At 42.7% G+C, this 23411-nt stretch overlaps 2 protein-coding genes across 2 annotated transcripts; one reads left to right on the top strand and one right to left on the bottom strand.

Annotated features, from left to right (window-relative positions):
• Positions 1-11769: 11769 nt before the first annotated feature.
• On the bottom strand, positions 11770-13249 carry LOC133904794 (DNA-directed RNA polymerases II, IV and V subunit 9B-like). The gene is made up of 4 exons (XM_062346345.1): positions 12970-13249; positions 12788-12863; positions 12200-12358; positions 11770-12092 (listed from the first exon to the last, which is right to left on the bottom strand). The coding sequence occupies exons 1-4, from the start codon at positions 12996-12998 to the stop codon at positions 12012-12014; spliced, it is 345 nt and encodes a 114-aa protein (XP_062202329.1). The 5' UTR covers positions 12999-13249; the 3' UTR covers positions 11770-12011.
• Positions 13250-19799: 6550 nt separating this feature from the next.
• Positions 19800-23190, top strand: LOC133904950 (GTP-binding protein SAR1A-like). The gene is made up of 3 exons (XM_062346609.1): positions 19800-20087; positions 21213-21344; positions 22610-23190. The coding sequence occupies exons 1-3, from the start codon at positions 19959-19961 to the stop codon at positions 22928-22930; spliced, it is 582 nt and encodes a 193-aa protein (XP_062202593.1). The 5' UTR covers positions 19800-19958; the 3' UTR covers positions 22931-23190.
• Positions 23191-23411: the final 221 nt, after the last annotated feature.

A 23411-nucleotide genomic window follows, 5' to 3' on the forward strand; every position in this document is an offset into this window, starting at 1 on the left:
TTCAGTACTGGTTTTTCAACCGGCACTCCTTACTCGGTACTAATAGTCTCGAACTATCAGTGCCGGTTGCTCACCCGTCACTATTGCGAGTAATCTTTATGGTTTGGACTGAAGAAATTGGCGGATTGGGATAGCGTGTGATCTGTGTAATATAGCGTGTTGTCTAATGTTGTTTTAGTGATAGCAACGCTGGAAGATTGCTCAATACTCGGTTAAGTTTAGGACAAACAGGCTAAGTGATTATTCCAAAGGATGAGCGAAAACTCGGATCCTCCTTCTCGATCTATATGTAAACAGTGGAGGTAATTGATGAGGATTACAATGTAGAATGCATTCGATAGAATGTGCAATTTTGCTTTTTGTTGCAGGCATGAAACAAAGCCGGATTCAGGTGTTGATTCTCGTCCTATTCCCAAATGATCCAAGCTCATATAGTAGGATCTTTAATACACTAGGTTCACAATTACTATAAGCAAGTGAGTGTCCCTTCCTGTCTGTATGACATGCTACGATGACAATAAAAAGTGTGTCGATTTGAGCCACCTGCACATAAATAAAGCTTTAGAAACCATTTCCTATATGGTTAACTTATTCTAGAACTAGAGTTTATGTTCTGCAGATGTAGAAGCAGAAGGGCAGGTGTTCAGACTGATGTGTCATTGTCTAGAATCCTTTTGTATTTTTACTTTTCTTCAGTTTCTTAGTTCTAAGCTATGGGTACTTCTGCGATGTGAGGCAGTTGACTTCAACCAAATGATTCTCCAAGCAATGTCAATGCAAACTAAGTTGTAATAATGGACCATAGGGGCCTATATCTAGTTTTATCGTTTGGAATTTGTGTGTGCAACTCTTCATTTATTACAAGAGTTCTTGAATTTGAATATAATACTCGCTTAATCTCCCAAATCGTATGGAATTAGTTATGGCTTGTTAGTACTTTGTACCTTTGAATGCAATAGATGCCAGGCTGAGGTGTGGAAACAAAATTCCTGATCTGTCTGTCTTTTGTCAGAAAGCAAATGTTTGAAATTTAAGTAGCCTGATAAGTGATAATATCATAATATTGCTTTGCACTACCACAAAACCGGTCAAAAATAGCGGCTCATCAATGCCGGTTGCATAAGAACCAAACTGAAAATGTATTAGTGCCGGTTTTAATCTTCCGCGCACGAATAATGATTGAGCCGTATCAGTGCCGGTTCCAGCCACAAACCACCACTGATAGACTGTTTCAGTGCAAGTTTGAGCTACCAACCGGCACTGATGTGCACGGACCTGAAATTTGCCTCCAATGCAATTTTAGCTCACATCATCAGTCCTCATGTACGGGTCCAGCTTATCTCTCCTTTATCTCTTTCCTCACCACAAGCCTCTCTCTGTCTTATCTCTTCTACTCCTGCTGCCCCTCACTCTATCAGGCGCAGAGCTCCCTCCCCGGGCTCCCAGCCCCGGTTGTCCTTCCCTTCCTCCCTGAGCTCCCTTCGATCCCCAGCCGCCATACCTTCCTCCTCGGGCTCCCTCCCCGGCTACCATCCACGATGGCGTCTTGACGAGGACCCCAGGGAAGCAGGCCTGCCTCACCACATCGGGATGCTTCATCACCCACAGCTAGGGCGACATTGTCACTTCATCAGCTTTCACGCACCTTCGTCAGCAGGGATCCGCAGGAGTGTGGGCCGTGGCGGGATCCGTAGGGGCACAAGCTGCAGCGGTGGTGGGATCACGAGTGAAGGGACAATGACCGGGGAGGGAGCTCTAAGGCACTCCATCAGGTGCGATGAGTGGCGACGGATGAGTGGCAGCGACATGGGCAGCAGTGGCGGCAGTGATGGCGGGATCCCGAGTGAATGGATGACGGTCGGAGAGGGAGCTCGGAGGCACTCCATCAGGCATGACGAGCGGTGGCAGCACGGGGGGTAGTGTTGACGGCCTTCGTGCTATGTACTGTGTGATGTAGCAGCGGCCTTCATGCCACCGTGTTTTCTTGTGCAGGGCAGAGCAAGGAGAGCTGTGGCACGCCAGCGGTGGCGGTTGCCGAGCCGGCTCAGCTACCGCCACCACTGGTGTGCTCCACCGTCGTTGTTGTTCCATAGCCCAGGCTCGTTTCTTGTTTTGCTCCCGAGAACAACTATCACTACCGGTTCTAGACCCGGCAGTGATAGTTATGATAATCGCTGCTGAATAAAGACTACCGGTTCCAAAATCGGTAGTGATGGGGTTTTGGAACCGGTAGTGATCAGCCTTTCTGTAGTAGTGTTGCTATATTTCATTGCATTCCTATTGCTTTCTATAGTATTTGTCATATAGATTTCACTATTTCAGGCCACAGTCATTTTATTTTATTGCATTCCTATTGCTTTTACTCCACTATTTCTTAGTTCTAACTATAGGTAAAAAAAAATCATGACTTGTAGGGGATCCAAAACAAATTTTTCTCATGTATGGAGCAAAAACTGAATTCATTAAACATTGGAATGTGGCAGGAGCATAAGTTAAGCCAAATGGCATAACTCTGAATTGGAAATGGCCATGATGTGTTTTGAATGCAGTTTTATGCTCATCATCAGGATGCACTCTTATCTAGTGGAAACCTGACTTCATATCCAGTTTAGAAATATATTTTGCTCCAGCTAGTTCATCCAAAATTTCATCAACAATGGGCATAGGAAATCTATTTTTCACCGTGACATCATTCAATTTCCAAAAATCTACACAAGAACACCATGTTCCATCTTTCTTTTTGACTAAGAGCACAGGTGATGCAAAGGGGCTAATACTAGTAGTAACAATGCCTGAAGCTAACTTGTCACTAACCTGCCTCTCAATCTCATCTTTCTGATGGGGAGCATACCTATAAGGCCGAGAATTGACTAGTGCAGCACCTGATAGCAAAGTGATAGAATGATCGTAGCTTCTGGAAGGGGCAGACCTTTTGGATGTTGAAAAACATCTTCATATTGCAACAATAGAGTTTTGATTACTGCTGGTATAAAAATATATTAGTTGGCATAAGAAAGATCACAAAAACCCGAAAAGAGGCAAAGACTTAGCCAAGAACCTCAAAAGCTCAAAAATGCATAAATGCTCCCCCTTGATGAATGCATATTTTCCACATATTTTTTAGATTTTATCCACCTTTCATTATGCAAGATTCTTCTTTGTGTCTTAGTGCATATTTTTTTCCCCTTTTAGCAATGCAAACATTAAAGACAAAACACTATGCAATACATGAACATACAATCCTAAGGAGCTTTCACAAGTATACCACAAAACATTTACAAAGGCTAGAAGCATCAAAGGGCTACAGTGAGTAGAAATCAAAGCTCACAATTGCACAAAGGCTCAAAAAGATACAGTGTCACAAGAACATAAAGCTAGACAAGCTAAACGGAAGAATTATTGGGGCATTTAAGTTCACATAGCCGAATTGTATTAAAAGTGACCACCATATAAATATCTACTCGTGCGAGGCAATACAAGTATTAAGAGCTAGCTAACTTCAATCTTAAACTAGGCAAACAAGCATTCATGATAATAGGCTTTGCAAACGCTTATATATCAAACCAAGACTTTGTTAGATCAAATGATTAAAAGAAATGAACAATTAGACACATTTCATTGTAATTAATCTTATCCTCAAGTTGACTTTAGCAACTATGGGTTCACTTCTTTGGCAAACCACATGAAGCATCAAGAAAACCGTATTGGATCTTAATTTAGCACAAGAAACTTGATTTCTCAATATTATTCAAATTTGCATAAATTATCAAGTTTTCACATGACCAGGTCAAGTAGCGCCTTTGCGACACAAGGAACACATGTTCCCCCAATGTTCTATCATAAGCTAAATATTTGACAAAAACAGAAAATATAGTGCAATTTCCCCAATCCACTATCTTGAACCAAGAATTGCAGAACAAGATATTCATCAAACTAGCCTCAACACAAGTATTGCTAAGCCAAAGCAATTTCAAACATGATGATCAAGAATGTAGTATTTCATAGTCTACATGATTCATAAAAGTGTCAAATTTCATCTTTAGAAAAGCTAGCTTGCTTAAAATATTTTATGTCAAAGCATCAATATGAGCCTAACATTAAAAGCTTGCTTCGCACAACTACTCAACTTAGTATAATTTCAAGTCTAGCTAGACAAAATACTAAAAACATACAAATCAAAGCTCAACTACTATGATTATCTTATAAGATGATATGAAATGCAAATGTAACAAAAGATAAGATAGAGTATTTACAATGGTAACACCCCCTCACACAATGCTATAGGGATGGCACACCCAAGCTCTACCCTCAAATAGGTAAATCTGGTTACTTCAAGAGGCTTGAGAAAATGTCGGCTAGCTGGTATTTGGTATCTATATAGCTCAACTCAATGTCTTCCTACACATTGTGGTTTGTAAGAAGTGGAACCTCATATCTATATATTTGGTTCTGGAGTATTGAACTGGGTTATTTGCAAGGCTTATAGCACTGGTATTACAACACAAAAGTGGCACACTTTTGAAGTTTAACTCATAGTCCCTCAAAGTAGCAACCATCCACAAAAATCTGTGAGCAATAGCTAGCAGTAGCTATATATTCAGCTTCAGTAGTAGACTGCACAACGCTAGACTGCTTGCGAGAAAATCAACACATAAGAGAAATACCTAAGAAATGACAAGTACTTGAGCTACTCTTTCTATCAATTCTACAGCCAGCAAAATCCACATCTGAAAAACCTCGAAGAGAAAGAGAAGAAGAGGAAGAAAACACAAAGACCATACTCTAGAGTGTGCTTGAGGTACCTTAGTATGTGTTTCATCGCTTGGTGGTGAGACGTCCTAGGTGATACTTGGAAGTGAGCACACAAGCAAACAACAAAGTGGATGTCCGGTCTTATCGCCATCAGGTACAGGAGGGGGCCAATCATGCTCCTGTACTCTCATTGTCCACCTCCTCTCCATCTTCATCCAAATCAAGTATAGTTGAAGTATCTATCAGTGTCGTCAAGGGCTTAGCATCGCTCATGTCAAACTTCTTGAGCAAATCCTTGGTGTATTTTGTCTGATGGACGAATGTACCTTGCTTGCATTGCTTGATTTGAAGCCTAAGGAAGAAGTTAAGCTCACCCATCATCGACATCTCAAATTCTCTTCTCATATTTGCTGCAATCTTGGCTACAAGAGCATGAGAAGAACCACCAAAAATGATATCATCCATATAAATCTGAACAAGTAGAAAATCATTGCCATACCTGAGGGTGAACAAAGTTTTATCCACCGACCCCATTACATACCCATGCTCTAACAAAAATACTTAAGTCTATCATATCAAGCACTAGGTATCTGCTTAAGCCCATACAAAGCTTTCTAAAGCTTGTATACTCTATATGGGTATTTAGGGTGCTCAAAACCTAAGGGTTGCTTAACAAAGACCTCTTCTTCTATGAAACCATTTAGGAGAGCACTCTTGACATCCATTTGATACAACTTGAAGACCTTGGGATGTCGCAAATGCAAGAAGGATCATAATGGCTTCTAGTCTAGCAACCGGTGCAAAAGACTCTCCAAAGTCTATCCCCTCTATTTAAGTAAAACCTTGAGCCACAAGCCTAGCCTTGTTTCTCACTACAGCTCCATCCTCCCCCTGTTTGTTCCTGAAAACCCATTTGGTGTCTATCGTGTGAATGTTAGAGGGTAGCTGTATAAGGACCCAAACTTATTTTCTCTCAAAGTTTTCTAGTTCCTCATGCATGGCATTAACCCAATTTGAATTAGAGAAAGCGTGTCCAATATCATGAGGCTCAAAAGAAGCAACAAATGCAAAATCTGTAAAGTGATCATGATGAGCAATTTTGGACCTCGTTACCCACTCATTGAGATCACCGATCATTTGTTATGGGGAATGTTGACGCTGAATGTGTTGAGGAGCCTCGCGCCATGAGACAATCTCCCCCTCAAATACAGCTGGTATAGGTTCGAAAGCAACTAAAGTGAAAGTAGAGGCTACAGGACCCTCTGTCAGTATAGAAGTAGAAGGAACCAACTTTGAAGCAGGTGACATGACAGGAAGTAGTGGATCATCCTCATCATCACTGAAAGTTGGAAGGTCACCATCCACAAAGATTCTTCTGTTCATCTCTTGATCACCCACACACTCAAAGACAGAACTAGCACACAGAGTTGATTCATCAAAAGTCACATCACAAGATTCCATGATGTTGTTAGTGTCAAGATTATAAACCGTGTAACAATGACCATGAAGGGAATACCCCAACAAAATTCCATCGGAAGAACGCGACTCGAACTTGTCAAGATTGCCATGCTTTAGGATAAAGCACTGACAACCAAAGACTCTCAAATGTGAAACATTCGGCTTCCTCCCAAAAAGCAACTCATAAGAAGTCAAATTCAAGATCGAGCGCAAGAAAATCTAATTTGAGATGTAGCAAGTTGTGCTAATAGCCTCTACCTAGAACCTCCTAGGAGTCCTATGCTCATCAAGTATCATCCTAGCCATCTCAACCAAAGTTCTATTCTTCCTCTCAATCACGCCATTCTACTAAGAAATGCGTGGGGTAGAAAATTGATGATCATTGTCATGTTCAAGGCAGAAAGCATCAAAGAGATAGTTCTTGAATTCGGTGCCATTATCACTACAAATTACTTTCAATGCACTGGGGAGTTCTTTGAACAATATCAAAGCTAAGCTCCAAAAATGTAAAAACACTTCATCCTTACTCACAAGAAAGAAAACCCAAGAGTAGCGAGAGTAGTCATCACCTATGACAAGTGCATACCACTTACCACCCGCTGAACGAACCTGGAAATGACCAACAGTGTCCATATGTGGAAGTTCTCTCAGTCGTTCAGTCATCACCAGATTAACTAGTGGGTGAGGAGCAGCAACCATCTTGTCATGCCGATATGGAGCGCAAACAATGTTCTTCTCAAACTTGAGCTTGTGCAATCAAGCCTAGGCCACTCAAGCGAGTAAGCAATTCAAAGCTCATATGACCTAGTTTCCTATACCACATCCAAAGCTCAGAAGAAGGTTGAGCAAGTAAATACTGAGAAGAACCAAAAGACTCAGAAAAATCAGCTTCAAAAACTCTCCCAACTCTGGAAATACGACAAATCAAAGCGCCAGAAGAATCAAGAACACGAGAAGTATTATGTTTAAAACACACTTCCAAGTCCTCATCCAACAACTGAGATACAGAGATAAAGTTGTATCCCAAATGCTCTACCAAAGCCACATCTTTGAGAGTAAAACTCTCGTTCACCTTTACCATACCTTTGGCTTTCATCCTTCCTTTTTGATCATCCTCGAAAGTAATGTACTCATGTCTCTTCATCGGGGTGAGGCTGGAGAACCATGATGAATCTTCGATCATGTGATGCGAACAACCAAAGTCGATGAGCCACTTGTTCTCTAGGTCTCCACCTGCCACCAACATATGAGAAGAATAGAATGTGGATGGCTCAGTACTGGGGTTAGTAAAAAATCACCTGGGAATCTAGTACTGGGTCCACCTTGAAGAAGCAAACGCATGTGTAAGCAAAACAACACTAGTGCGCTGGGGGTAATCACAACGAAGAAGAAAGCATGGTCTGCCAAAGCGTTGGGACTCAAAACCTCTTACACGTGAACCAAAACCAAATGAATTATGGTAAGATCCATATCGGGCATCACCTCTAGGAGGGAACTAAAGAGCGTCAAAGACTCATGAGCGAGAGAGAGAAAAAGACTCATGTACACCAAAAGGTGGGCAGTATATGTGCTGGGCACTCCACTCCCACTCACACTGCTCATCTCTCCTACGGCAAAAACAAAACCCAACCAAGTGACTCTCTCTCTCTGCAGTAGGTGCAGTGATGGTGTCTCTCAAGAACTCGACTGCTGGTTACTCTGGGCTCTCTCACAAAGGCTCTCACCTTAGGTTATGGAGCTCTCTTGGGTTGTCGTGTGGGTTTCTTCTTAATGAGCTGTGGTGTGGGTTCTTTCTCGATAGGAGGTGGTGTGGCCTTAATGTTGGATTTATCGGCTTCCAGGGTAGTAGGTGTGATAAACACAGTCTTACTCTCTCCATTGTAAACCACCCTCTCAAAACTCAACCCAAAAGCCAAACCCGCCTTGTTAGCACACCTAGGTCTTGGCCATGATCAAATTCATTTTTCTCTTGCCCTCTAAGAATTTCTCCACTAGAGAAAGGAGCTATTCATTCTCAGTCAAGAGTTTTTGAACTTGCCCTCTAATCCAGCTGAGCTTGTCCTGAAAGACTATGCAGGTGGAACGTTTGGTTGCACATCCTTCGAACACCCAGCACTCTCAAATTTAGATTCTAGCTCCTTAAGACGCTTATCTTTCAGTTCAACATCCTTTGCAAGTAAAGGGCAATTCTTGCAAGCACCTAAGAGAGTAGACATAAACTCTTCCTCGAGAAGCTTCTTCTCGGTACTATCAAGTTGACTGGTGACTTGAGCAAGCACATTCCGAAGCTCAGAAAGTTCAGCCATGACAATCAAACAACTCTCACACTCCTCAACATAAGGTCTAGACCTAAGCAATGCAAGTTCAGTAGACACAGACTCATACTTAGACCTAAGATTCTTCAACTCACGCATAGCTTTTTTAAGTAACCTATACTAGCTAACAAGAGCGTCATTTAACGTATCAACTTGGATGCATAGCTGGTCGTAGGAAGGTAAAACCTCGGAGGAATCAAACTCAATGTCGCTGCTGTTGTCGTGCTCGTCAACTATGAAGCAGAGGCCGGTGAAATTCTTGGCCTTCTTCTTGTTCTTAGCTTGCAGTTCCTCCTCCTCCGAGCTCTCCTCCTCGCTTGAAGAGGTATCAATGTCACTGAGAGCTGCCACAAATGCCCTAGAAACCGCCTTGGCAACCTTCTTGGCCATCTTATCGCGGTTTTTCTTAAAGAATGGCGTCTTGTTCTTCTTTTTGTGCTTGTTGTAGTCGTGGTCGCTGCCCCCCCCCCCCCTCTTCTTAGGCTTAAGGCAGTCCGCCTTGAAGTATGTGGTATCACCACACTCAAAGCAGGCTCGAGATCCACCCTTTTCTGGTCTCAGCGGTTGTTGTAGAAACAGGTGAACTTCTTCACAATGAGAGCCAGATCCACCTGCTCCGCTATGATAGAAACGAGGGAAGACAAAGCAAATCCACTAGATAAAGTGTTTACACAAGAAACACCACCTCCAAACTAGTTGTCACTACTAGGTCCAGAAACCAACACCATGTTTCGAGACAGGGGGTTTCAAAGACCAATCCAAGCGGCCTTGGCTATCTTGGTGAACTTGAGCTTACTGAAGAATTCATCGCAAGTTAACGCGTCATAACTTGGTGACTCTTCAATGCTCGAGATCTTCACTTCCTATATACTACGATCAAGAGCATAGAGAAGCTTGATCGCCCTTTCATGATCAGAATAGAGCAAAACACCTGTGGATCTAAGGTTGCCAACAATTTCATCAAAACGAGCAAATATAGCATTCAAATATTCACCAGACCCTTGCACAAACATTTGGTATTCTTAGTTATATGTGCTTTGACGCCTAGCCTTGATTTAGTTTGTGCCCTCATAGAAGACACTGAGGGTGGACCAAATCTCACGAGCAGTACGAAGGTGCTGTTGGACCCTGTCAAACTCATTCCGACTTAGGCTAGTGAACAAAATATTTCTGGTCTTGTTGTTATCTTCATACTATACGATTTGAACCTGAGTCGTGCGAGTAGCAGGAATATCATAATTAGAATCAACTATTTCTCATATTGCACTTCCTTGGCTTAAGAGATAAGACTCTATGCGCACCTTCTAGTACGAAAAGTCTCGACTATCGAAAACTAGAATCTTCCCACTTCTCTCCATGTCGTCTACGAATCACAAAGCCGATTAAGGTCAATGAGGCGGTTTTGATACCAATTGTAGGATTAAGAGTGACGACTAGAGGGAGGGTGAATAGGTGTCTCAACAAATTTCTTAGTTCCTATGAAGAAAACCAAGTAAGACCATGGCTCTCATAGATTATATATGAATTTTAGGTTCCATAGAGCACAAATCCACAGATCATCGCCACAAAAGCAAGCAACTTGGCAAGAAACACAATAGACCAAAGAAGATGGTCACCGGAAGAAACAACTCTCCGAGTTGATGGTCTAGAGGCAAGGGGATTCAAGGCCCACTCGTATACATGAGTATGTGAATGTTTATGCCTCTAGCAACAAGAAGAATAACCTCCCAAAGTGGAAAACTCGTAGCTCAAAAGAAAAAATGAAAATCAACAAGAAAATAGAAAAACTTGCATCAAAAGCAAGGGAACCAAAAGAAGAATGCTAGAAGGAGATGAATACAAACTCATATGAAAAATTAAATTTCATTAAACACATAGGTCAGCCCTATTGTCAGTAGATTAAAAAAAAATCTCTCACAAAAGCTCTAGCTTATTACATAGACTAAGCATATCCTCTACTCTCATCCAAAACCTATCTCTAGACTCTCAAATGACTGGCTCAAGACTCCTCTATAGCTCTATCCCTCTATTTATAGGTCTAGAAAGGTACCTTAGCCTTTAAATTTTCTTGTTCCTAAGATAACCCACACTTACAATGGCCTCCTACCTACCACCAGGTCATTTTGGTCTTTTTCTGCTCCATCCATCGAACGACCATGACACCTTCACAACTTAGCTTCGTCTCGACGCTAGCTTCACAATGATGCCACGTGCACTCCATCCCTCCACGGTTTTGAGACCAAACCATGAAACTATCTCACACGCTTCTGAAAGTGTGACCCACTGCTGCTTGCTTTGACCCCAAGCAAGCATCCCGATGTCGACACGCATACTCCGTCTTGTGATCTTGATCGCCGGCAACTCTCCCGCTCTTGGTCCCTTGAGTCGACTTGTCACTTACATCGGTATCCCCTTCGCTTGACTTTGTCACCACATCATCTCCATCCTTCTTTCCAGGCTTTGCTTGACCTCTATGTACACAACTAGGATCACTCTTGACTCCGCTCGACCTCCTTAATCATCCGGCACTAAACTCCACGCTTGGCCCTAATTATCCCGTCGTCGACCACCAAGTTGCATCCATCACCCGCACAACATTAGGCAAACAAACATGTTTTTCCAAATCCATTCTGCATCAGACCCCATTCTGCAACCTCTCTGATAAATGATCCAGTGTACCTTCCGGTGTTCACTCTGCTCATCGCCGGACTATCCAGTGTGCATCTTCTCTCTAGCATCAAAAACAAACTTATCTCGAAAACTGTCCGATGCGTACTGAACTCCATCGCTGGACCATTCGGCAGATTGACCTTCATTTTCCTTCATGAACTGAAATGCTCCGGTGCTCATACTTATCACACACCGGACTATCCGGTGAGATGAAAAATCCTTATACCAGACTATCTGGTGAGTGTAAACTTTCTGCACCCGAGACTAAAACTCCAACTCCAGCTTTAGTTAGCATAAACATAATCACACACAAACATATTCATGCCAATTAAAATCAACTCAAATCTAATATTATTAATAACTCATCACAATCAAACCAAAATACTTATCCATTTGATTTCCCAAACAACAGCTTACCATTCGCGGCAGAACTTCATGGCTTTCTTGCTTGCTGCTGCTCCCCGTAGTTTCAAGTTCTGCAGCTCATCGTTTGCTTAAGTGAAAGAAACTTAAGAGCATGACTGCTCTCAGGATCCACAACAGAAGGCACCGGAGAAATTCAAAGGAAACAGGAAACCAAGAAAATTGTCCTCATCATCATATCCTTTGTTTGTTAAATGAACCACAGGGAAATTTACCCCAGTGGTCCTAATTGTCTCCCTTCTGAAGTTACTGAAACGGCTTATGCCTGAATGTGCTTCAAACATACAATCAGTTCATGCTACTATGGGCAGGTCTCTTGGATGAAAATTTCAAAAATCGTGTCCTTCTGACTGTTTGCATCAATGGGATCCTTTTGCCTGGCTGATCAACACCTCACTCTCTCCACCGGTAGCCGCAGCTCGGGTTGCAGCAGACGAAGAAGAGCGTCATCCCTTCCTCCCCCCTCGCGGTGGCCTGCAGAAGAACCACGGTGAGGTCTTGTTGGTCAGAAGTTTGTCATGGCTTCTGAAGAAGATGAGCTCTGAAGTAAGTTCGTCATGTTCTCTGAAGAATTAGATGACCTGGAAGAAGACGGCCTCGCCGTGGCCACAGACGGCGCAGCGCACAGACTTGGTGCGGGGCAGCGTCGGGTCGCCGGCGACGTCCTGGAGCACCTGGGTGAACTCCCCGGCGCTGTGGTGCACCACGTTCCGGTACACGCAGTTGTTGTCTGCAACCTCCTGCAGTTTTCAGAGCATTTCAGTTGCTACCACAGACTCACATCAGAGCTAGCTGTACAAGGTGAAAAAGAAAAGTTTGTTCTGCGTCGATCACAAAGTAACACCCTGACTATCGGAAGAACTGGATGTTCTCTGATCTTCTAAGTAACTTAAATTCACCTACAAACACATATTATGTTCATTTCAATTTGCAGGCAGAAGTGTACTCCTAAATGTATCCACAAACCACATGTGGCGCATAATTACTCGGTAGAAGACAGAGACTCTGTTCTACTGAATTATCCATGCTAATCTTGTTCACATGTTTCATCCATGGCTGCTGCCCATCTCATCTTGTTCTAAAGATCTGAATCCAAGAGCAAGCTCAAGTGGATGAATTGACGAGATCTTGGGTGTATGGAGAGTACGAGTAGTAGAGGAAAGAAGAACCTGGTGGTCACAGTTCCTGCAGGCATAGAGGAGCACCTTCTGGTCCCTGTCCTCCTTGGGGTACAGTATGTTGTTGCTGCCAAGAAAGAGATGGAATGAACCTGTTACTACTGAAACCTCATTCCCAGCTGAACAAGGACATGAGCAGGCAGATAGATGCACACAACATATTATCAGCTTACCATTCACGGCAAAACTTCATGGTACTCATGGCTGCTGCTTGCTGCTTGCGAGAGCTGACCTGACCTGACCTGTCTGCTCAGCTCTGTTGACCCCAGCCTGCCTGCCTGCCTACTTCAGATCTTGTTCTTGGTGGTGGTTTCCAGTGGTGGAGCTGAATCCTATTCCTTCTGCAAGAAAGGGCTGATGATTGGGAATGGATGCTGTTCCGAGTGCAGCTATGGTCGCCAAGAAGGCGAGTCAAGAAGTAGCCATTTTAGAAATGCACGCCAAAGGATATTCTTTTTCCGATGCAAGTTGTAGCTACTTTTGTATATTTCTGCTGCTGTGTGATGCTGCCTGTCTGTGGGGACACATGAGACTATGAGAGAGAAAGCTTCCGGGGATGTAATAACAGTCTGTACCAATCCAAGACTGCGCAAACAGTGCTGCTTTAGTGTCTCAGGCTTTCAGCAATTTAAAGCATCACTGCTGGTATTGCGGATCTGACCAATCTTATGTACCAATCGTACGTATAATCAGCTGACGTACGGCTTGACATTGCTCATCAGGTAGCGTGATCTGGGCGTGTTTGGTTCAGACAAGCTTCTTAGAGCTGCTATCATATGATCTGACTGAATGAAAATAGTTTGAATATAGTTATATTTGTTTAAAAAGTTTATTTAGTTGATTGTATTTACGTTGAGTTGAGTTTATATTTGGTTGACTGGATATGAGATCGTATGAACTGATGTAAAAATTAAAATTATGATTAATTAAATTGAAATTGTGATTAATTACTTGTATAGATATAATTTTATGACACTAATAATAAACCTACCTGTATAAACAGATACATAAGCCTGCATCTATCAGACCAAACTGAAGATATATATATTTATATCTATTAAACGAGATTAGAACAATAGATACAAACAACTAAATATATTTCACTCTAATATTAAACACATCTACAGAGCAAGACGAAGCAAATCAAATTCTAGGAACCAAACACTGCTATTCAGCATCTTGCTAGGCTGAGCTGTGACTTTCTTCGGCAGCTCCTGGCACCTATCTGTTGTTTCTAGCTTCTTGTACTACCGTATGTCCATATCTATCGGACCCTAGAGTTTTTCACTCTTGCAGGCTACAACATTGGAAACCCTCCGGTCCAGGCAATGGAGCAATGGAAAAGAATCAACTTTCAGGCTGTCCAAAGGAGACATGGAGGCGCGTGAAATTGGAATGATCTAGATTTTGGAGAGTTTGGAACACAAGTATAAGCAGTAAGGCGGTAATTTTCTTGCGGGTTTGTGTGAGAGCAGTTTAAATCGTATTTGGTTTAATGGAACATGCCGATCAGCTATCAAAATGAGAGCTAGCACATGCTTGACATCCAACGTACCACATGTTAATCCACATCTAAACCGCATATCGTAACAACCATTCAATTAAAAAAGTGTAATTCTGGTATTCTGGTACATACTTGTCAGGATCCTACATGTACAATTACAATATATTTATCATAATAAGGTACTACAAGTTATATTACAATACGGTATATTACAATACGGTTCGACGTAAATTATCAAAGTAAAAGGTTATGCCAAGTTATCAATAAACTTGACCCGAACAAGAACTAGAGGCTATAGCAAGTTCATTCTAAGTACATGGATCATCTACTATGCAGAGGAAAATGTGTATAACAAAACGACAAAAAAAGCCAATGATGCTTTTTCCCTTAAGCATCACCAGAATTAGTCTCGTGTCGCTTAGCTTTACTCTTGCTCATCATCAACATCGGTGGGGTAAAAGTAGCCAAATACTAGCTTGTCCTCACTTGCAACAAAAACTCAATAATAGCACAGTGAGTACGAAGGAACTCGCAAGACTTACACATATGGGTATATATATTCCCGACTCGAAGAAAAATGCATTTAGACGGTGTAACACCCTACCTCCAACTGAGCCTAAATATCTAAAAATAGGAAATTTTAGCAGCATTTCCTCTGAAGAGCGGTATAACTGACCACCAGAAACCAATCTCAGGCAGTCATAACAGATATAACCAACATATAAATAACCTTCACGACGCTACCAGCGTCTCACCACAACATATACCAAAACAATCGTCAACCCATCAACAAAGCTCAACTCAATCACCGGGTGACTATCGGCTTTGTGGTGAGGGAGTGCGTGCAACTACCCAGATCCAACCCCAATGCACGTCAGCAACTAAACATACCTGTAAAAGATTTAACAGGGGGGTGAGACAAGCTCAGCAAGTAACAGCTATGTATATAAACACATCTCACTTTATCTTGAAAGTATTTGGAAATACACATCCTTATCACATCAACAAGCCAAAAACTCATGGTTTTTAAAGAGATTTTTACTTTCAGAATATTTGTCGAGGAAACGTCAAACTCCAACCCGTTCTTTCACCCAAAAATGGCATTCAAATCCCCAGAATTCTGTATTCTCCAAAAAAATCATAAAGAGAGATGTATGAATGCCATGATGCAACTTCATTTGAGAGTTGGACGATGCCAACATCTCATGCAACTCCATGTACCGGTACGAATCACGCACGATGGCAGTGATCGGCCTTTATCACCATATGAAGTGCATAAATGCATATGTATGCATGTGAATTGACGTCAATTCTTTATTTCTTTTTGAATAGCTCAAGATGAAAACCACAACTGATTCATGAAAACAAACTGATTTCATGAAGATAAAGGTACAGTCCAGATTAATAAGGAAAGCATTGATTTAAATAATCAAAAGCAACGACATCCATAGTTTAAATGGATTTGAACATAAAACCATATATTTCAAATTTCTGTTTGCAAAAGAAGTAAGACATGAATATAAACATAGCATAGAACCACACCCCCAAGTTACTTGCCTTTCACCAAAAGCGACGAATCAAAAGCAAAGTCACGGCCGTCCAGAAGAGGTACCACCTGAACAGGTATGTTATTAGCACTAAAGTACATTTGAAGCACATAAAAAATGAAGCGTCAACCCTACGTCGGAAAACGTCGCGTCTACGCCGACATTTCGGACAACTGAACAGAGAGCTGTATCGCATGAAATGATACACTATTTCCAATTCAGGGTTGAACTAAAAACCTCATTACTTAGATTTCACTTCGAATAACTGAATACTGCAACTCGGACGTCGTATCTTCGAGTCAACCACGATTATCAAAATGAATCGATCTTTAATCACATGAAATGATACGACACGAATTAACTGATTGATTAATCCAACCACGAACGTCTAGAAATTACCGAGAATTCGCCTTCGAAAGTTTGACGACGAATCCGACGAAATTCCAAAATTTCCAACTTTTTCCCTCTTTTTCCTCTTTTTTTTTCTTCTTTTTTTTCCTTTTCTTCTTCTTTTTTTTTCCTTTTTTTTCCTTCTTCTTCTTCCTTTCTCTTTCTTCCTTTTTCCTTTCTTCTCTTTCTTCCTTCTCTTTTCTTCCTGGATTCTCTGCTCTGCCTGGCGCTGGCCGCTTCGGCCGGCTGGGCTCTGGCCGCCCGACAGAACAGAGGGAGAGAGGGAGGCGCCGGCGGCGGGGTCGGCGGTGGCCGGCGGCAGCGACGGCGGCCGGCGGGCTGCGGCGGCAGGGGCGCGCTCAGCAGCGGCAGCGGCCGGCGCGGTGGTTGGCGGCTGCGGCGGCGAGCTGCGACGACAGGGGGCGGCGGCCGGCGGCAGGAGAACGGCGGCGACCGGCTCAGCGGCGAGCAGGGGCGGTGCGGCGACGGGCGCGGAAGCTCGGCGGCGCGGGAGAGAGAGAGAGAGTTCGCGAGAGAGAGAGACGGGTGAAGAGTCTGGATGGATCGGGTTGAGGACCGATCCATCCAGCACTTATCCCCTCTTTTTTTTTTCAAAACAACGAACGGTCTAGATTTATTGGGCTCGCTACGGGTCCCAGAGTGCCCGGAACAGACATATGAATAGCAAAATGGGTTCATCTCGACGAGATGAACGCAACCACGGTCTCTGATCGTCGATACGAGCCTCGGATCAAAAAGTCAAATTTGGTCAACTCTCTCTTCTTCTTTTTTCCAAAAAAAACAGTATTACAGACGGTGACAAGGAAACTAAGCCATAAGCTAACATATTTGTTGAAATGTTATTTTACTCATCTTTATATGTAAACACCTAACTATGAAGACTTCGGCGACTCGAACTGACATGACCCTAATTTCCAAAATTCTACCCATAACGGTAAAGAGTAACCTTAAACCAATGATCAACTCAAAGGTATCACGTCAACATTCCCTCTCATACTCATCTCCGATGAGCATGACCATCATCTCAAGATCATCATGTGACTCTAAGATAAGTGTCAGGACACCAAATATGCTCATAACCGAGAGCGCAGCAATTAGAATTGTTCTTATACCCTGTAGGGGTAACTTTATCCACATGACACGAGTTTATCTTCTCGGCCCTCGTGCCTGCACGGGGCCAAACTTGAGGACCCATAGATGTAGTACATGGCTAAGTTGAATCTCGGGTCTAAACTAATGGGGGACCGGTTGAAGCTCGGGAACGATAGAGGAAACAGTTGGGGAAGTCTCACCTCGGCGTGGGAAAACTTTTTAGGGGTTGTTTAACTCCGGAAAATCTTCGACGAAGATTGGGCTTTCGGATGGTGGTTGGCCTTGAGGTGAAAGAAATCTCGTGAAAGCATCTCTAGTGAAGAAATCGACGGGGAAGAGCTCGAGGAAGCCTTCGGGAAGTTCGGAGAAGTCTTCTCCATTGATCTTCGGCCATCATGGTGGTCGAGGTGGTCGTCTTGTTCTCTTCCTCGGTTTGGTGAAGGAAGAAGTGAGTGAGGGAGTGAGAGTTGGTCGATGAGCTTTAAATGGTGCCTCTGAGTTTTGGCAGTTAGACTGCAACTAGCACCAATCAAACCGCGGGTAGAACCCACGTGCTGAAAGTCTTCGTTTTTTCGTTTCTTCCTATTCTTTTTCTTATCCTTCTTAAATGGCTTTAGAACTTTCTATCATTTCTAAATAATTTTCACTTATAAATATATATGGTGGGAACGTGCATTGATCAATTACGTATTGTTTCCAAAATATTTTTAAATATTTAAAAAAATCAAAATACATAAAACAGAATGTTATGATACATATGCATGCTTGATACCTAGATTAGAGTTTTTAGGTGTGACATCGTCGATCTTCGGTCGTAGTGGTGGTTGAGGTGGTGCTATCGATTAGTTTAAGGGAAAAGACTATTTGTTCTTCGTACCTATCATTTACATTTACAAAAAGAACTGACTGATTTTGAAAAAAAAATGCATCATATATTTAGAAGATGCCTCGTAGTTGGCGAGCTCGCGGTAGGAGGGAGAGAGAAACGAGGAGATGATCCTTATTAAAAAATAAAAAACGAGGAGATAATGTGAAAGTAAAGGAGATAGATGATCCTTATTAAAAAAATAAAAAGAGAGAGATGAGTATGAGCTCGTGATAGAAAGCTCGTAGACGAAGATGTCTACTGCGCGTGATGACTCACCTAAACAGTTAAATATTAAAACCTATTTTCAGTTTATTAGATGCACACCCATAATTCTTTAAATATGCGTTAACTGAATAACAATCTTAAACCTGTTTTCTTAAAAACCCTCTTAAATTTTGTTTTTGTTAAAATTGATCTTTATTTTGGCACAGTTCCTAAATTTCATGCACCGAAATTTAGAAAGTGTGATGAGGCAACGAAGGTCGATGGCTGCCGACGGGGGTTAGGGTTAGGGGTTCTAGGATTTCGGAATTTCAGTGTCCTCCATAGCTTTTGGACTTAGAAGAGTTTCAGGGAAGGAATGATGGCCTAGCGGAGGAGGTGGACGCGAAGCGACAAGACGACGGAGGGTGGCTGCTGGGGCGGCGGCATCTTGGCACGCCAGATTAGCACAGCGGAGGCTGCGAGAGTAGATCCAGTAATGTTCTCTCCGCCGGAGATGGCTGGAAGCAAGCGGGGTGGGGAACGCGGTGAGGTGGGGCGGGGCGCAACAAGGCAGGAGGGGAGGTTGATAATATTTGTGAGCCATTAAATGCCCATTCAATGACTCATAATTTTCGCTTAATTTTTTTTCAAAACCAACCTTCTGAAATTTAGCATCCGTCTTATTTTGAAAGATGTAAATAACCACTTAACCTCATTTTCTTAAAAAAATCCTCTTAAAACTTGTTTGGTCAAAACTGATCTTTATTTTGGAAGATCTAAACAACCACCAAAATAGTTTCATAGCCCTCTGCACCTGTAAATACCAGGTTACGGTTCCTCTTTCGCACAAATACATCAGGTAAAATCACACGTACATGTACACGTACGGCATACAAATATTGCCAAACGGGGATGTGGAATTTTTAGATTTTTGGTTTTTTTCAAAAACTTTTTCTACATATGTGGAAACTATATTAAAAATAGTTTTTTCGGTGTCATGATTATTAACGTCATTATTAAACAGCACAAAGTCGTAGTAATTAGTATTATGATAGATATTATATATAATATTACAAGTCCAATATAGAAAATCGTACAAGACAGCTATCACGGAACTATGACGCTAAATGTCACGGTCCCGTAAAAAAATCTATTTTCAAAAATTATTTTCACAGTAATCTATTTCTAGAATATATTTTTAAAAAGGTTCAAAATGTAAAAATTCCGCAACGGGAATCCGCGTGCGGCTGGAGTGGCCCACGGTATTGCTCCAAACAAACCAACCCCTACCTACCCAACTCGGACCACCGGGCCCCACTGATCTCCCGGCTCCACGTGTCATCGTCCGGGAGCTTCTTGTACTTTTACTCCCTGCGCAGCAGCGGGGTGGGGCGCCACGTCACACCATTCGCTCCCCTCCGTAGCGGGTCCTCGCGGAGATCCGTTAAGGGGTTCTCGCCGCTGCCGCCTTCTCCCCCGGCGGGCGAACGGGCGAGAGGGAGGTTGCCGGCGGGGTCCAGCCATCGGCGGGCGGAGATGTTCCTGGTGGACTGGTTCTACGGGGTGCTGGCCTCGCTGGGGCTGTGGCAGAAGGAGGCCAAGATCCTCTTCCTCGGCCTCGACAACGCCGGCAAGACCACGCTCCTCTACATGCTCAAGGACGAGGTTGGAGCCCCCAAAAATCGCTTTTTTTTGTTCAACTACTCCTACATGTTTCTTGTTCTCGGAATGGTGGAGTAGGTGATCTTGATGCGGTTACGATTGGGCTGGATGGGTTTAGCTTATTTATCTGGCCAAAAAAATCATGACTTTTCTTCGTGGGGCTCAAAGGTCCTGCTTCGTGTGGATTTCGAGTTTGTGTGAGATTTGGCACCGCAGCAGTTCTTATTTCGTCGCAGTGAGGTGTTCTGGTGTTGTGCGCGGTGAAGAGAGGTGATCTGATGAGTTTGAAGGAATTGTGATGATCTGGTGATTACGGATGGATTGCGTCCATTCAGTTTCAGGGGAATCGTGTGATTTTAACCTCTTATGAGTAAAATTTGAAGAGCCCTCCCATTAAGAAAATTGAAGAGCTTTAAGCGCACGTATCAGTGCGCGTTTCTTTAGATTCAAGGTTGTTGTTTCCACCCGAAATTTTAGTTTTCTGCTAATAGATGTTCATTTGAAGCGTTGAGTGGTCTTTTTTCTTCTGTAGCATTTGGCAAAGTTTCCCTTGTGGAATTCCATAGCATGCATTGCAAAAAAGGGACTACCTAGATTGAGGACGCTTCGATCATAATCTCAATTTCTCCCCATTTTTTGTGGAGTTGGTGGACTGGATAAAGTGGTTTCCCTTTGAGGATAACAAGATAGCTCCCTTGGTGAGGACTTGCAAGCAGTTGGGTTGCCTTGTTTGCTAAGTTGCTATGGCCGTCTTTTCCTCTGAGCACTGGATTGCTTGCTAGATCTGGAAAAGTACCATGCATGACTGCAGAAAACTTTGCTTCTTTCAGTTATGTGAGCATAAGATTCCATGTCAGTTCTGGAATTGTAGGATGTAAATTCTGGGGAAAGGTTATTTCTTACGGTTTAGAGCTGACATGACCGTTTGCTGAAGATACGTTTTATTGGAACTTCAATTTTACAACTGTTAGTTTCAACTGTTCTCACTATTAAAATTGGTAGAATCATGCTGAAAAACTGTATTTGCTGATGTTAAGCAGATAGGAAATGAAAACTCTATGCAGTTTATGTGTTTGTACTTGTCTTTGTGGAATAATTTTGTATCTGGGATCTGTGTTCCTCTGGCAGAGATTGGTTCAGCATCAGCCTACACAATATCCGACTTCTGAAGAGTTGAGTATTGCGAAGATCAAGTTCAAGGCATTTGATCTAGGAGGTCATCAGATTGCTCGCCGTGTGTGGAAGGATTACTATGCCAAGGTCTCACCTTCATCATCTTTTTCTGTTTTTTTAATTCACGATTAGTAGTAACTCGGTTTGTAATTGTATCTGCTTAATGTGTTATCCTATGGGTTATGATTTCTGAAGATATTGTGCTATCATTTTGTACTTCTTTAGCTCATTCTGAAATTTAGAAGTACTTGTAGCTATGCTTCTTCTCTAGCCATAAATGTTATAGTTGATGTCGTTATCAGAGGACACTGGTATATGTTCGTCTTTACTTTTGCTCCCACTTGCAGCACCAGGTGCTTATTACCAAATTTTCATCAAGTTGGTCAGTGGGGGTTAGTGCATAGAATTGTGAGTAGCCCACTCCTATATGCTATGCACCAAGCTATGCCACCTTGGTGCAGCCATCTAATATACCACTACACATATATAGATATGCAGTTTTGCATTAATAGATACTAGCCTAACATAGGTAAGATGCTTGTGTTTGGTCTGTAGGCACCATTGTCTTTTGATATTACAGTTTTGTTCTAGTTTTGTCTTTTTTTTGTCCAAGCATATGCCTTCTTGCAGCCAACATTTTGTTCTCATCTATATACCTTTCTCAAAATGGCTTTCTATTGTTTTATGCGGTGGTGGTGTTGGCTTAGTGCCATTGGTGGATATTCTTCAGTGGTATGAGATGTGCTGAATAAAGTGACTGTGCCAATATGTAGAAACATTGGCACTAGTGTGTGGAGTTTGCTGGAAGTGGGATGAAATCTGTAATCTCTGGTTCTGGAAAAGGGACTGAAGGATAAAAAAAATATTTCGTGATGGGCGGAGGTACAGAGGGAGCCTAAGGAAGGTTAGGGCGCAGAGGAAGTCCAAAATAAAAACTGCAAATGAACTCATACTCTGCAAATCAGAAACTCAACAGTTCTCCTGATAGGAAAAGACTAATATTAGGAATACCTACACTTAGGAGTACGCAATTACTGCTTTCGTATCTTACAAATTTACCAGTTGGTAGTGCTTCCTGTATTGGGTTAAATAGCCGTTTCTTCCACAATGAATGTCTTTTTGCCCTTGAATTTCACATTGCGGCCCCAGTAGGTCCAGGGGTTTGAAAGTCTAGTTTGCTGCATTATGCATATGCTCCTGCTGCACATATTCATGCACCTTGCATTATGCCTGATGATCTGATTCTGACTTCCTAATTTACTCTGGGACTCTGAATGCTGGTGGACCATGAACCAGGAATCATATGTTATCGCCATCTGTTTGCTGAATCTTCCAGTTTTCCTTCTGATCAGGTCGATGCAGTTGTGTACCTCGTGGACGCGTATGACAAGGAGCGGTTCGCCGAATCAAAGATGGAGCTTGATGCCCTCCTCTCGGACGACTCCCTTGCCACCGTCCCCTTCTTAATCCTGGGGAACAAGATCGACATCCCCTATGCCGCGTCTGAGGAGGAGCTCCGCTACCACATGGGGCTGAGCAACTTCACAACCGGCAAGGGCAAGGTGAACCTTGGTGAGTCCAACGTTCGCCCCCTGGAGGTCTTCATGTGCAGCATCGTCCGCAAGATGGGGTACGGCGATGGGTTCAAGTGGCTGTCCCAGTACATCAAGTAGGGCTGTTGTATTGAAAAAAAAAACGGAGAAAGGTTTATGCACTCCTGATGGTACCATTATACACCTCTTTTTACCTTAGCTTACCACAAGAGAGTTAGGGAGCTAGCTAGCTGGTCATGGTTGTTCATGGTGCCAGTACATATGTGGTCATGGAAGTAGTGAAAAGTCTGGGATGTGCTAGATTTCTGTTCACTTGTAATGTGATCTTGAAGGAGCAACCATCAAATTTTGCTTCGTAGAGCTCTTCAGTTCTCGGTGTCTCCTTTTTTTGCCTCTTCAGCAGTGACGCTGTGTCTGTCATGCATGATGCATCATGCCCTGCCTCGTGCATTTCGTAAAGTTCATCTGAAATTCTAAGATCTGTTCAATGTTGGGGGTCAACAGTGCAATACCGTAATGGTACACCCTTGCCGCACCTTGGCTACGCCACCGGAGGTGCACTCGCCTTCACCAGTAGTACAGAGCAAGCATTTGATTTCTT

This window comes from Phragmites australis, chromosome 22, assembly GCF_958298935.1.
Source record: "Phragmites australis chromosome 22, lpPhrAust1.1, whole genome shotgun sequence".
Lineage (NCBI taxonomy): Eukaryota > Viridiplantae > Streptophyta > Magnoliopsida > Poales > Poaceae > Phragmites > Phragmites australis.

What these genes read in the sequence shown, in the direction of transcription:
- LOC133904794 (XM_062346345.1), bottom strand. Translation starts at nt 12,998, where the DNA reads ATGAGTACCATGAAGTTTTGCCGTGAATG. An exon ending in GCAGGAACTGTGACCACCAG is followed by an intron (nt 12,359 to 12,787) that starts GTTCTTCTTTCC and finishes TGAAAACTGCAG; the next exon opens with GAGGTTGCAGACAACAACTG. An exon ending in GCGAGGCCGTCTTCTTCCAG is followed by an intron (nt 12,093 to 12,199) that starts GTCATCTAATTC and finishes GTTCTTCTGCAG; the next exon opens with GCCACCGCGAGGGGGGAGGA.
- LOC133904950 (XM_062346609.1), top strand. Translation starts at nt 19,959, where the DNA reads ATGTTCCTGGTGGACTGGTTCTACGGGGTGCTGGCCTCGCTGGGGCTG. An exon ending in TCTACATGCTCAAGGACGAG is followed by an intron (nt 20,088 to 21,212) that starts GTTGGAGCCCCC and finishes TTCCTCTGGCAG; the next exon opens with AGATTGGTTCAGCATCAGCC. An exon ending in GGAAGGATTACTATGCCAAG is followed by an intron (nt 21,345 to 22,609) that starts GTCTCACCTTCA and finishes CCTTCTGATCAG; the next exon opens with GTCGATGCAGTTGTGTACCT.